This window comes from Sphaerodactylus townsendi, linkage group LG04 (genome assembly GCF_021028975.2).
Source record: "Sphaerodactylus townsendi isolate TG3544 linkage group LG04, MPM_Stown_v2.3, whole genome shotgun sequence".
In the NCBI taxonomy this organism is placed as follows: Eukaryota; Metazoa; Chordata; class Lepidosauria; order Squamata; family Sphaerodactylidae; genus Sphaerodactylus; species Sphaerodactylus townsendi.
In genome coordinates this window covers 145,014,961-145,029,733 of record NC_059428.1, presented here as the reverse complement: position 1 = coordinate 145,029,733, position 14,773 = coordinate 145,014,961, and the positions used below count along the sequence as shown (strand labels likewise).

The window sequence follows — 14,773 nt, the reverse complement described above, 5'->3', positions numbered from 1 at the left end:
CTGTTACTAAAATTTTTGGATCCCACCACTGGTTTATTGGATTGAGCTTGGAGAAATCTGCAGTTTCCCACCCCCCACCTCGCCACTGCTGACAAATTCTGTCTTTTGAATAACAACAAAATGTGGAGCAGGAGAGAGTGTCGCTACTAGCAAGGAATTCCGGATGAACCATTGCAGTGTGATTTGTTTATTCCGAATATTTATACCCAGCCTCTCCGCAGTTCATTCAAGGCAGGTGACAATAAAATCCAAACCGTAAAACCCAGTCGATAAAAAAGCAGTCCGCCAGCACGGGAACCCAGCCCTCTGAAAACAGTCGCCGCATCCTGTGCCAAACCCAAAGAGAAACTGAGCAGCTTGGCCAAGTATCTTGCCTGTATAGGCATGAAAGGAGGCAGGAGAGGGTGGGTGTGCAGACTTCCAATGGGAGGGCCTTCCACATTCAGCAGGGCCACCACTGAGAAGGCTGTTCCTTGTGGTTAGGCTCCTCACTTTCCTTGGAGGAGGGACACAGAGGAGAACCAGCAGTGATCTTTGCAGTGTCCAAGTAAAATGAAATAGAGGAGGCGACTAAGTTCTCCATGCTAAGCAGTGGCGTAGTGGGTAAGAGCAGGTATACTCTAATTTGAAGGAACCGGGTTTGATTCCGCGCTCTGCCGCCTGAGCTGTGGAGGCTTCTCTGGGGAATTCAGATTAGCCTGTACACTCCCACACACGCCAGCTGGGTGACCTTGGGCTAGTCACAGTTCTTTGGAGCTCTCTCAGCCCCACCTACCTCACAGCATGTTTATTGTGGGGGGGGGGGAAGGGAAAGGAGTTTGTGAGCCCCATTGAGTAGAGAAAGCGGGGATATAAATCCAAACTCTTCTTCTTCATCTAAGAAGTCCTGCAGTCTAAACCAGGCAGGCAATAGAGAAAAGGCAGAGATGGCAAACGTGAGTCACGTGGAGTTTGATGCTTGAGTGGGTGAAGGTTACTAAGTAGTGAAGCCTGAGATTTCAGCTGGAAACAGTGAGGTTTCTTTAAAATAAACTTTGTATTTTCTCACACTTAACACAAACAAACAAACAAGCAAACAAACAAAAAACACAGACATCAGGAAAAAATCCACAACCCATTACACATCTTAGACTTTCAGCTATATCATCTTTGATTAAGCGTTATCTCTAGGCTCACGTATATATAACTAAGACATTAATTCAATAGTTATTTGTTAAGTGTACTCTAATGGTTACGCACTACTGTTTTTCTCAAGATTTCAAACCCTGCCACTACTTCTCTACGTGAATAGGCTTTCAGAAATGTTCTGGAAAAGGTTTCCTGTTTCCAAAAAAAATATTCAAACTATAGTCTCTTAATAATGCCATCTACTTTGCCATTTTTGAATATTCTGTAGCTTGCAGAATCCAGTGCCCTTTTGTTGGTATTTTATTATCTCTCCATTTTGCACACATACATTTCTTGCTGCGGTCATATACATAAACAAAGTTCTATATTGCTTAGGAAAGCCCTTTCCTGTAATTCCCAACAGAAAAAACTCCTTTTTTAAAAAAATGACTATATTCAGAATATTTTGTACTGTCTTAAATATCATATCCCAAAAATTCTTAGCCTCTTTCCATGTCCACTGCAAATGAAAGGAAGCCCCCTTACTGTTGATGGAAAACGTTGCTTTCGAGCTGGGATTTTTGAGAGCAGAGGCATCATGTGCTAAGTAGCTATTTACACATATGGAAATTCCTGCCCAGAAAGCAGCATGGCTTGGGGGGGCGGGGGGGGGGGGGCATACATAGCATTTGTTGCTTCAAGTTGCCACTCTGCTGAAGTCTGGTGTAGCGTTCAACCTCTGAAGCTTCCTTTCAGGCTGGCGAAAGGCTCTGCCGTTTCAAGATGCTCGGAGTTCGGCTGAAATGGTGCTTTGTGCCCAACCGGACAAAATAAACCCTCCAGGGTCACCGTGTCGATGGCAGGAAAATAAAAACAACCGAACCAAAAAAGGATCCGGTGGTCGAGCATTGTGCTGGCTTTCTGACATTCTGAAAGATGAGATCTGTGCCCTAAAGGAGAAAAACTAGTGGGTTAACAACCAACAGGGAAGAGTTATCTGGTGCAGCGTGTGGTCATTTTTGAACCTGCAGCCGCTAGGCATCTTAGCATACAGTCCTGAGCAGAGCTGCCCCCCTTATCAAAAAAAGGTTGTGACTCTGTTTTAAAATAAGGATGTGGGTGTGAAGAAGCAGTTTGCATTCTGAACAAATCCGTGGCCTAAGTAAGCTGGGAAATGGGTGGTTTGGGCTGTGACTGCCCAGGCAGCTAGCCAGCCAGCAAAGGAATTGGCTTAAGTACCCCAGAGCTTATGGGCTTGTGCGGTCAGCGAGGATTATTGTCTCAGATAATATCGCAGAGTGAAATTCTTGTCGGAAAAGAACCTCGTCTTCGTTCTTGCCCAGCCCTTGCTGTGCAAATACTTCCAGAGTTTGACTAACATCAGATGTCTGTAGCGTTTACAGTTCTGTAGTGATTTATGGGAGCCTTCCTGTTTATACAGCCTTATTTTGTAGTTCCTCAAGAGCAGTGAACTGTAAAAAGGTGTGTGTGTGCAGTGTTTCTAAAAGGAGGGGGAAGGAATCGCAGTGCCTTCTGTTTTGATGTGGTTTTTTTCCTTTCTTTCTGCCATCTTGGGCATTATTATTTTTTAAAAAATATAAAAATGCTTTTTGATCTCTGGCTTTCAAATACTGCTCTTTCCTCCTGAGAGCTGTTCCTGGTTTCTATTATGCATGTGCTCCTTGCAAGAATTGTTGAATTTTGAATGTCGTGGAGGAGAACTTCACAGAAAAACCAACTGTACCATTCTCTTTTGTTTTTGATAAGTTTGGGATTGTAGGTTTTCCAGTGTTAACAGCCGAGAGTGGGAAATCGTTGAAACAGTGGGTGGAAATTACCTTTGTTTTAAAATGAGCTTTCTTTAAAAAAAGGGGGGGGGATACTCAAGTCTCATTTCTTGAGCTGCTGTCTTGGCCAGTCCCTTGGGGATTTTGAATGCCAGACTTGTGGATCAACCCTGTAGCTCTGTTCCTACGCCGGCCTGCCACAGACGGAGGAGCCGTGTCATTCTCTTATGCAAAGGGTTGAAAATGCTCCATGCTGTTTGTGTCTGCCTCTGCCAAGGTAGAGGCAAAGTGAAGGAGTTTGACAGATTCCGAGGGAGTCTTGTGGCTCAAAGCCAAGGGCACAGCAAACTTTATTGGTAGCTTTGTGTAGTGATGTGTGGTCCAGTTGTATTGCTTAGCACTGGTGGGATTTGCTGACTTAATTATACGGGCTTATCGTCTGGCTGTTGTAGTGGCGAAATCTCTGACACTAACTAAGCTGTTGTGATGCACTGAACATTTCTCTCCTGTCTCCCCTCCTGTAGCATGGCTGCAAATGCCAACTGCAGACACATATTCTTTGCAAGGCTGCGGTTTGAAAGATGTAGAGCCAGGCCAATAACCTTGGCAAGACAGGGTTCCCATCCCCAGCGAGAAAGATATGCCACCAGGAGCTGAAATGTATGCGGTCACGTCTATCATAGCTGTCTGGGACTGTTTGTTCGCCTGGTTATGACTGGCCGTAACTGCTGGTGGCGGAAATGTCAAGTAAAATGGAGCAGACTGAAGCCATCCTCTGAATAAAAACAGCACAGTTTGGGGTGGGTCGAAACGTACATTGCAAGATATTTGTTTTTTATCGGGGTCGTGATTTGCGCCTCCCCGAGTGCTCGGTGCCGGTTGGAAAGTTGCTTAGCTAAGTCTTGTCCGGCCTTTGGAAAAGGCCTGGAAATGCTAACCAGAAACGCCAAGTGAGATTTCTGCAAGTTTGTCTTAAAGGGGGAGGCAGTCTTTTGCTATTACTGGGCTGAGGTCAGGGAGGATGCTTGTAATGTTGTGAGCCAGTGCGGGCAGCAGAGAGCTTAATATTGTGTAAACAACCATCGGTGTTTACTGGTTTACAACCTTTAGTCTCCAACACTCAATACAGATTATAAAGTTTTTTCTTCCTGGGAGGGAAGCCGTGGAGCATATAAAAAGCTTTGAACCTTGTTTTTCTGTTCATCAAAACCCTGTAGGTCAAACTACTCTGTTCCTCACTAGCTTTTGAGCCCTCTGCTTCCTTCTGCAAGGGGTCGATGTTGTTGCTGTCGCTGGTATAGAGCAGGAAGAAGAAGAAGAGTCTGGATTTATACCTCACCTTTCTCTCAGGAGACTCAAGGCGGCTTACAAGCTCCTTTCCCTTCCTCTTCCTACAACAGACACCTTGTGAGGGGCTGAGAGAGTCCAGAGAGAACTGTGACTAGCCCAAGGTCACCCAGTAGGAATGTCGGAGTGTGGAAATGCATCTGGTTCACCAGATAAGCCTCTGCCACTCAGGTGGAGGAGTGGAGAATCAAACCTGGTTCTCCAGATTAGAATCCACCTGCTCTTAACCACGACACCACGCTGGCGGATCGAGCGTTGGAATCAGAGGATAACAGTCCCTCTGCTAATTATCTCAGTGTGCTATTGGACACACGTGAAGCTGCTTCCGACTGAGTCAGACAATCAGTCCATCAAGGCCGGTGTTGTCTGCTCAGACTGGTAGTGGCTCCACAGGAACTCAGGTGGGGGGGGTCTTTCTCATTTCCCGCTTCCCTCTGCTTTTACCTGGAGCTTCCGGGGATTGAACCTGGGACCCCCTGCATGCAAAGCAGAATCTCTTCCACACAGCCACAGCCCTCCCCTAGGGAGGTGGGTAGTGAGAGTCCCTGTGGGGAGGCTGCCCTAGCTTTTCCTCCCCAGCACTAGGCTTGGGGGTGCAGACCCTGGGAATTATCAGCCCATCAGTCCCAAGGACAGCTGGATTCTCAGTTGCTCCAGTTGGAAGGATCAGGTAAGAGATTGGATGGAAGACCCCTGCCTGAGACCCTGGAAAGCTGCTGCCAGTTGGATAGACTAGAGCAGTGGTGGCGAACCTATGGCACTCCAGATGTTTGTGGCCAATCGGCCACACTGGCAGGGGCTGATGAGAATTGTAGTTCATGAACATCTGGAGAGCCATAGGTTCGCCACCACAGGACTAGACCATAGGTGTCAAACTCAGGCCCTCCAGGTATTCATGGACTACGATTCCCATCAGCTCATGCCAGCAGGGCCAATTGGCCATGCTGGCAGGGGCTGCTAGGAATGGTAGTCCACGAACATCTGGAGGGCCTGAGTGGCACCCAGACTCGATGGACCAAAGGCCTAGTGCAGTTTACGTCGCTTTCATGTGAACAAAAAAGGGTTTTCCTTGAGGCTTGTTGGATCGATAGAGCCCGTATGCTCACATCTGCCAAGCCGGCCAGTTCTTCGTTTCAAACACCCCATCTCTTACACCGCATCCCTTTCTCGTTCCTTTCTTTCCCCAGGTGCACCTTCCGGTTCCCCAGCACCGTCATCAAGATCCAGTTTACGTCGTTCTACCACAAAGAGGAGGAGGTGAAGGAAGAAGCCTCGTCCCCTCCGCTCCGGCCGCTTTACCCCCAGATGTCACCTCTTAAGATCCACATCCTGGAGCCGGATCTCCGGAGTTTGGTCAGCCCGCTGCCCTCCCCCACTGGCACCATCAGGTAAGGGGTTGCATTCCAGTGTGCGTTTGTGTCGTGAGCTGCGCTGTGGCCTGATTGTCTGTTTTCGATAAGTCTCTTCTAAGTGGTGGTCCAGAACTAGGCGAATGGCTACCTGGAGGCCTTCATCGAGTGTAGCTGATACACAAACCTAGCATGCGGCCATCGTTACAATGGGCTGGGGGAAAGGAGAGAGGGATCGTGTATTGCGGGATCCGGGGAGGGTCACTTGAACCTTGTTCTCCTCTTCCGTCCCCCTGGTCGTGGCATTCCCAGCACAGGAAACTGGGCCACCGAGGTGCAGGGCCCAAGATCCAACCCCACCGTAACGGGGTTCTGAAGCTCTACTGCTTCTGCTTTCCCCCCTGAATATTGGCTATGCCTTTCTGGAGGAGAATGTAAAGGCTGGGGTTTAAATGGGCTCCTGAGGACTGAATGTTTCCCAGGGGCAGGAGAGGAGAGGAAGGCTGTGTTCCCCAGTGATCTTGCTGATAACATGATCTCGTAAGAACTTGGGAGAAAGCCCAACATGGGAGACCACCAAGGAAGTCTCATCTCTTGCCTTGAAAATCCCATGAGGCTCGGCGCCATGGCATCACCACAAGTCAGCTGCTTTCCTGGACGACATTCAGTGGCAAACACCTCCAAACATGGAGGTGACCTTCAGCCACCATGACCTTTGAGATCTACCATGAATATCTTCATCTCTGTATGAAATGCAGCGTGAAGTTGCAGCTGTTTATCTTGCGGCCACAAATGCCATACGATCTGTATCTGGACTTTCCTCTCTTGCTTCCTGACTGTCTTTCAGTTCTGTTACTTTGTGGAAGTGGGCTCAAAATCGACTTTGAGCCCCTGAAGCTCTCTGAAGTGTCTTGGGCAGGTAGACTAAAAATGGAACCTGCCCACGTATAAATATCATAAATAGCAGTGGGAGAAAGTGCCTCTTCCTGTCACCCTGGGTGGAGCCAGCGTAGTGTAGTGGTTAAGAGCATGTGCACTCTAATCTGGAGAACCGGGTTTGATTCCCCGCTCTGCCACTTGAGCTGTGGAGGCTTCTCTGGGGAACCAGATTAGCTTGTGCACTCCAACACATGCCAGCTGGGTGACCTTGGGCTAGTCACAGTTCTTCAGAGCTCTCTCAGCCCCACCCACCTCACAGGGTGTTTGTTGTGAGGGGGGAAGGGAAAGGAGTTTGTAAGCCTTTCTGAGTGTCCTTACAGGAGAGAAAGGGGGGAATATAAATCCAACTCATCGTCTTCTCTCCTTCCCTTCTTGTAACAAAAAAAGGTGCCCTTTTCAGCTTGGTCGCCCTGTGCATAGTAAAAACTGGTTCCTGGTAGACAGAAAGGAGGGGCTCATTCTTAGTGCCTGCGCCAGATCCCGGATCCAGATTTCCACCTGAGATTTCAGAGAGCAGCGCAACGGTTTGTTTTGTCACAGGTTCCTGGTTATGAGCCTTGAAGTGAAACGTGATATGAAACAGAGGAAGTGAAATTGCCTTTTGTTGACATGCTGCCCTGCCCCCCACAGGAAAACATGGAGAGCAGTCCCAGGTGAGCTGGAAGGGGAAGGCGTCGCTTGATGACGCAAGTGTGTTTACCGACTGAGCAACAGCGGAGTCCTGCGCATGATTCACTGTTGACAACTGCAGGCCTGAGCACGCTTTCCTAAGCTCCCTGGTGTGGGAAGGGCTCCCTGCCAGTCCACTTGGCTACCGTCTCAGCAGACAGGTGTGGAAGGCCGAGAGACTTGAAGCTGCAAAGAGGATGTTGGCTCAGCCAAACGGCCTTTTGCAGTTCAAGGGCTGCAGGAGTGCTTTGTAGAAACCGGGGAGGAAAAGGGGCCCAGTTCTCTTTTCAAGCCTTTCGTAGAAGCGGCAGTTGCGGTTTGCAACTTCGAACATCCTCCTTCCGATGAGCACGGAGCTGTGTGCAGCGGGGAAGGGTTAGCGGTGGTGGGGCGTGGCCTTCGTGGTGGTGTTTGTGGGTGGGGCGAATGTGGCCGCTGGTCTAGCAGTGCCCCATGGCGCCTCTTCCAGATATTGTTTGCAGCTTACAGCATGAGAGGGAAGCAGGTGACAAACTCATCGACTCCTCCTGCCTGGCCCTGGCCCTGCGGCAGTATTGTTTACGAGGGGCTGGTCGCTGTGAACATCCGTTTGGGGCTTCAGAACCGCCGGTCTCTCTGAGTTTCTTGGAAAACGTCAAGCGTCTTTTGAGGCTCATGTTTTGTTTCTGTTTTACTTTTGCCCAGCCTTCCAGTCCTCAGTTTGTTGCTGGTTGTGTTTGCGAGCGATCCCTTCTGCACCGCCCTGCCCTGCCCTGCTTTCTTCTCTGGGAAAGTGAATGAAGCCCGTTGCCTTCCAAAGCTTTCGGAAAGGTGCCTGGCGCCCAGCACTCCTAAGCCTGCAAAACAGTTACATGGGGCCCCTTCCGCACATGCGGAACAATCCACTTTCACAATTGTTTGCAAGTGGATTTTGCTGTTCCGCACAGCTGCAAAGTAGATTGAAAGTGCCTTATTCTGCATGTGCGGAAAGGGCCACAGGGAAGCAAAAGAAACCTTTGAAAGGGTGGGTGTCCGGGAAAGACTGGCATCGCCATGAGCTGTCCCTGGCCACTTTGAAAACTGAGCGTGGCTCTGGCCTGTGTCCCATGAAGCGGCCAGACATGTCTTCCACTCGCTGCCCCCGTTCAATTCCCCCTGAAAACCCAGAACAGGTATTGTTGTTTCCAGGTTACAAGGGAGACCTCCGAGAACAGCTCTGGGTGTTCTTTTGAGAACGGGGAGTTCCTGCTTTCCTTGTAAGGGGGGTGGGGAGTGGAATCCCACATGGGCGGAGGTCGTGGTCCTGAGGAGAGAGCGGTGGTGCTTGTCTCTCGCACTGTTTTGCCTGGTCACGGCACACCTGCCCACCATCTCCGTGAAGCATCTGTATTTAGGATGGTTTTCCACCCAGTGGATATAGTAGCAGTTTGCTGGGAAAGGGAATGGCTGATTTGTATTGGTGATATTGTCATACTTCATTTCCGTGCCAGCAAGGTGCAGTGGTTAGGAGTGGCAGACTCTAATCCGGAGAACCGGGTTTGATTCCGCACTCCTCCCCATGAGCGGCGGACTCTAACCAGGCAGACGGGATTTGTTTCCCCACTCCTCCACATGAAGCCTGCTGGGTGCACTTGGGCTAGTCACAGTTCTCTCTGGACGCTCTCAGCCCCACCTGCCTCACAAGGAATCTGTTGTGGGGAGAGGAAAGGAAAGGAGTTTGTAAGGCGCCTTGTAAGGTCTCCAAACTCTTCTCCTTCCACCAAATGCTGGCGTGAGGACCACGGGGAAAAGGGCCGCCTGAAAGCCCTGCTTCCTTGTAGCAGGCCACAGAATGGCGGATTAAATGGACCTTTGCTCTGATCCATCAGGGCAGCTCTTGCATCGTCGTCAAATCACACCAGCCAGATTTCTAGTTGCGCAGGCTCTCCGCCTCTTCCAAGAAGGGGGTTTTGTTGCAGTGTCTTCAGGCTTCCTTCAGGAATGTCAACAATGCTTGTAAGAAGAAAAGGGTGGTGGGGTGCTTGTAACCCTGCCCCTTCCATTCCTCCCTGGGTGTGCTGCGAGGCGGTCCTCGCCCGGCCTCTCCCCCTCCCTCGAGGAATGTTCACTTGCCTAATTTGGTGTGCATTTGCCTTGCTCTCGCCTGATTGGCTGCCGGGAAATTGACTTTAGCTCAGAGATCCAAAGTTGGGATAGTTTCCTTTTTGGAAACCGGAGCCCGCCCCTCCCTCCCTCCCTCCCAGCTTTTGGCAGAAAGGGGCAGATTTGGCTGTAGGAACAGGAACACACACTCCCTCTCTGGCACTCAAAACAAATAGTCCCTGCCCTGCTCTGGTGACCCGTGTTCTTCCTCTGTGTTTACTTTCCAGCTTGTTTTCAACATGAGTCTCTCCCTCTGCCGGAAAACCCGGAACTTCTTTCCTTTCTCTCTCTCCCCAGTCAGTTTGTGTTCTCCCAGAAAAGTTTACAGCCTGGAGAAGGACTCGAAGCCAAACAGTTCTCATTTGGGGCTTTTGTTTTAATGGTTAAAATTTTCTAACTGTCGCAACCGCAGTCTCGAGCATCAGAATTGAACACAAACACTGCTAAGATAGACAGTCATAAAGGTAACATTAACCTCACTGTTATACGCAAACATATCCATGTCAATTACAAGGAACATTTGGCCTAACAGGTTGCTAAACGTCCTTATCCCAACCTGATCTGTCCGTTAAATGTAATTACATATAGAAAGAATTTTGCAACAGCCGGCGTGGTTCGTTAATCTCTTCCTCCCAGAAAGACCTGCAGTTTTCTGTGGGCTGGAGAACTGGCCAGATCCTTTAGAAAAGGGGAAAGGAACAAAATTCAGTGGTTATTAAATTTTGCGCAGCCCCGTAGACAGCAAAGCAAAGTTCCAAAACTCTCTGGGTCCCAACTATACATTCTGTCAGAGGAAAGGAGCTTTTGGTATTGTCTGTGCAGTTCTGCTGTCTGAATAGCATTTTCTTTAAATAATTGGGTTTGAAAATATAAAATGTATAAAACATTTTTAATACATATCTCTTAAGAAGCCATACACAAGCTCCTTTTCATCGAGGGAATTATACAATCAGGAAAACCAACACAGATCATTTTATACAAAATCTTGACCTACTATACCTGCCAATGTTTATATCTCCTCTCACTCCAACCTTAATTGCATCTCTTCCCCGTGATACTATTGTCGAGGAACTTTATGATGCCACATAATTAAAATGAAAATAGCATTTAAACAAGCTAGCCTAAATGCTCGACGATATTTGGGAACCGTCAATAGATCTATGTATTGAATGTCGGTTAGGGTAGGGTGGGCCTAAATATGAAAGTGAGGAAAACGTGTCCCATTAGAGCAGTGATGGCGAACCTTTTCGAGACCGAGTGCCCAAATGGCAACCCAAGACACATTTATTTATCGCAAAGTGCCAACACGGCAATTTAACCTGAATGCTGAGGTTTCCATTTAGAAAAAACGGTTGGCTCCGAGGCGTGTGTTACTCGGGAGTAAGCTTGGTGGTAGTCGGTGGCTTTGCTTTGAAGCAACCGTGCAACTCTTCCAACGGGTGAATCACGACCCTAGGAGGGTTTACTCAGAAGCAAGCCCCATTGCCAGCAACCGAGCTTACACCTAGGTAAAGGATCGCGCTTTAGTTCTTTGCATGAAAATCAGTGGGGTTTAACAGCGCTTATCAGGGTTACCTGCACTGCTTTCCCGAAACTAGGTCTTAGGTTTAATGCTAATAATCGAGCCTAGCAGCCCAGGCCAGACTAGATGTATGGGTGGGGGTGGGGGTGACTCTGTTTGCATGTGCCCACAGAGAGGGCTCTGAGTGCCACCTCTGGCACCCGTGCCATAGATTCGCCACCACTGCATTAGAGGAACTAATGCAGTTGTGTTCCCTTGTATCTGTAAGCTTGAATCCTTCGTCGCGTGGCACATTTCACCAGCATAACCGAGGCAGAGAAGACGTTGGCTGAAGCCACAGCCCAGAATGCACAAAGGGTTCTTTGCCAGTATTATGGCAGCAGCTGCGTGCAACATCTGGTTGTTTCCTTAGAGGACCATAGGACAACTGTGTTGCTTATGCATGAGAAATGTAAAAAGGAAACTGTGCTGGAGCTCATTGTCAGTAAGGGGGAAATCAGAGTCTTGCAGACATGAAGAATAGAAGAGAGAAGGGACTTGAATATCAGCCTGCCTTTCGGGTCTGAATAGCAAAGCAGATTATAAATTTTATTCTTTGGGTTCTCTCCGGATGACGAAGACATCGTTCGACACGCGTTTCGCCTTCAGAGATGTGCGTGTTTTCCAGTCCGGTTGCGCCAATGTTATTTGCAATCCGGGATTGTGTTTGTCATAATCTGAGTTTGAATTGAATGCCTCCCTGATGGGAAAGAGCGTGTTTTTGTGGTGAAGCAGCACGAGACCAGAATTGCTGGGAATTAACCTTCCTGTCTTTTTATTTGCTTAGCGCCGGCGAAAGCTACAAAGTGACTACATTGGCAAACTTGTGCAAATTATTCTGTAGCCGCAAGCAAAGCATACCCTTCGATTACCAAGCTTATGTGGTACATTGGCGGTTCCCCCTCCCAGTAGTCCTTGGAATGGCTCTGTATTTCTAGGGTTGTACCCCAGTTAGATTTGGTGACATCTTTGAGGAAGTTTGTGGCCACGAGCTAGTGGAGAAATAGCATGGCCTGGAAACATCACGAAGTTTGTCAGCTTTCAGCCATTCTCCCTGAATTTTGCATCCATGGAACTGGACTAAGAGGTTCATAGTGAGAAAGGTGACATACTTTACATGGCAAAAACAACTTGGGACCTTCTCCTGGAGGCGAGCTCAGGCATCCTGATTGGGTGATTCCTAACTCATTCTCAGGGAGGCAGGACCTAATTTGTTGTCACTTCCTGAGGAGGGCTTAGGCACCCTTCCTGTATCCAGTATTGTTCCTGCCTAGATAGGGAGAGCAGGGCTTGTCTAGTGCTCCAAGCCCTTAACACTTTTATCTCAGGGATATTTGTGTGCGTGCGTAATTCCTAACAGACAGACCTCTTCTGTTCTGGTACCTTAGAGTAATGTTGATGGTTGTTTGACATTTCAATCATATAATGTATTTGGCTAGAAATCTGATGTATGTAAAAACTGCGTGAGAACTCTGCAGAGAATGCTATATGGATCTACAGGCCCCATATTCCTTATGCGCATGCAATGCACAGGCTGGAATGTATTGCCAGTAAGGTTCCTACATCAAATTGGTGAGACTTCACAACTTTTGCAACTCGTACAAGACACAAAGTGCGCTCTGATGCGTTCCTGCTTGTAGGTGCCTAGACGTTTCACTCAAACTTGCGGCCCTCCAGATGTTATGGACTACAGTTCCCATCATCCCCTGCCAGCATCATCCCCTGCCAGCATCATGCATAACATCTGGAGGGCCACGAGTTTGACACCTGTGCTTTAGGACCTCTCCTTTACTGGCCAAAAGACCAGTAGGAGCAGCTAAGGAAGAGAAATGCTTTGTGGCTTTTCTGCTGGGAAACTTCCCTGGCCAACTGATTCCCTTGTTATTCTCTCCCACCTATCCCCAACACAGTCAGGCTCATTCCGCACATGCAGAATAATGCACTTTCAAACTGCTTTCAGTGCTCTTTGAAGCTGTGCGGAATAGCAAAATCCACTTGCAAACAGTTGTGAAAGTGGTTTGAAAACACATTATTTTGCGTGTGCGGAAGGGGCCTTAGAATGACAGAATTCACAAATGCAGTTGAAAAGTAAAAATTACAACTTCCTCTGCAGAGCTCTCTTTGGGACACAAAAGCTGCGATGGTCCCGGGGCATACCCTGCCCAGGAACGGCCAGAGGCAACAGCTTAATACATGACCCTTAAAGCAGCTGCTCCCCCACTCCCTAAGCATTCTTCTGCTCTCCAAATCAAGGTTGTTTTCCTTATTATTCCTCACTGAGGCGCAGCTGCTGTAGCTTTTCCTCCGAAAGATGCCGCAGTTTAAATAGCCAGACATTCATTATTTTCTATTGTTACTTAGCAGGCTCCCCACTTTTAGATGGTTAAATTGTGCCACGAGTGCCATCTTGTGGCTCTTCTCTGGCGGTTGTCCCACAACCCTGTGGTTTTGTCAAACCTCTCCAGACCTGCGGTGTGGCCTAGACCTGCGCTCCCCACGTCCCTCTGCGACGGCCACAGCTCCATGTCACCTTTTTTAGGTATTGGCCCCATACGAAGAGAATGTCCAGCAGGACAGATGTTTCTGGCAAGGAAATGTTAGGCCGTCTGTCTTGTGAGTTTGTGGTCATTTGTATTAACTGGCTCTGTGTACACTTGCAAAAGCAGCAGTTCTAAGGGGGGGTGTAATTTATTCACAGTCTGCACCTTAGAAGAGGAATCCACCACCCCCCTTCTCTGCTGCTTTTACTGTTACTGCTTCTGTTAACGTATTAATGGGGAGTGGGGGATATGAAGAGTTTGGATTTATATCCCCTTTTTCTCTCCTGTAAAGAGATTCAAAGAGGTTTACAATCTCCTTTCCCTTCCTCCCTCACAACAAACACCCTGTGAGGTAGGTGGGGCTGAGAGAGCTCCGAAGAACTGTGACTACCCCAAGGTCACCCAGCTGTGTTGCAGTGCACAAGCTAATCTAGTTCACCAGATAAGCCTCCACAGCTCAAGTGGCAGAGTGAGGGAATCAAACCTGGTGCCCCAGATTAGTGTGCACCTGCTCTTAACCAGTACACCACACTGGCTCTGCCATTGAAATGTGCTCCTGGCTTTCTGGTTGGTGGATGTGACCCAGGTTTTGTGAGCCATTGGGCACCTTTGGAATTTCAGACAGGTGCAGGGCCAGGAGGCGGAGCTAGCTGCCCAAGAATTGGCATAGCATACCTTCAGCCACATAACAAAGGTCACTGTGTTGTGGTAGAAAGTGCTGGCAAAGCCACTTCTTTAAAAAAAATATCTGCCCAGCCAGTCAAAATGTCTGATGGCTCTTCCTCTTGCTGGGCAAAAGCTCCACCAGATTCCACCCACCGTGGCAGGGACAGGCGATCTAAACTGTGAAACAGCTAAACACGGGAACTGCAGAGTGAAGCAGCTCTTGGTTCATTGCATTTTAAAATGTTGTATGCGCCCGTTGAGGATCTGGGTGCACAGCGAACGAAGGACTCTTTCTGCTTCTCCCGCAGCGTTCCCAATTCGTGCCCGGCAAGCCCTCGCGGTGCCGGTTCCTCAGGATATCGCTTTGTTCAGAATATTACCTCGGACCTGCAGCTGGTAGCAGAATACGCTGCGAAGGCTACGTCGGAGCAGCAGGCGGAGACGTCCGGTGGGGACAGCCCAAAGGTGAGAGCAGCATGGTCTCTTATGTTGACTGTGTTGCAAAGGGAACATCCACAGTTAATGTATTTGTATGTATCACGATGGCAGAGTCTCCGGTGGATTATCGTGGGTGGCCCTCGTGGCAGGTTTCCATAGCATGGTGAATAAATTGAGGGAAACCCCCCAAAATGCAGCTGGCTACACAGGCTGGCTACCTGAGGTTGCTCACAAATGATAACAGTATGA

The 14,773-nt window shown here is 48.7% G+C and overlaps 1 protein-coding gene across 1 annotated transcript in view; it reads left to right on the top strand.

Moving 5' to 3' along the window:
• Window positions 1-14,773, top strand: part of LOC125431382 (forkhead box protein K1-like) — a 41,588-nt gene that overhangs the window by 26,236 nt on the left and 579 nt on the right. Inside the window, exons 2-3 of the mRNA XM_048494144.1 lie at window positions 5,429-5,629; window positions 14,395-14,551. Of these exons, the coding sequence (XP_048350101.1) occupies window positions 5,429-5,629; window positions 14,395-14,551 (358 nt within the window). The remainder of the gene's footprint in view (window positions 1-5,428; window positions 5,630-14,394; window positions 14,552-14,773) is intronic.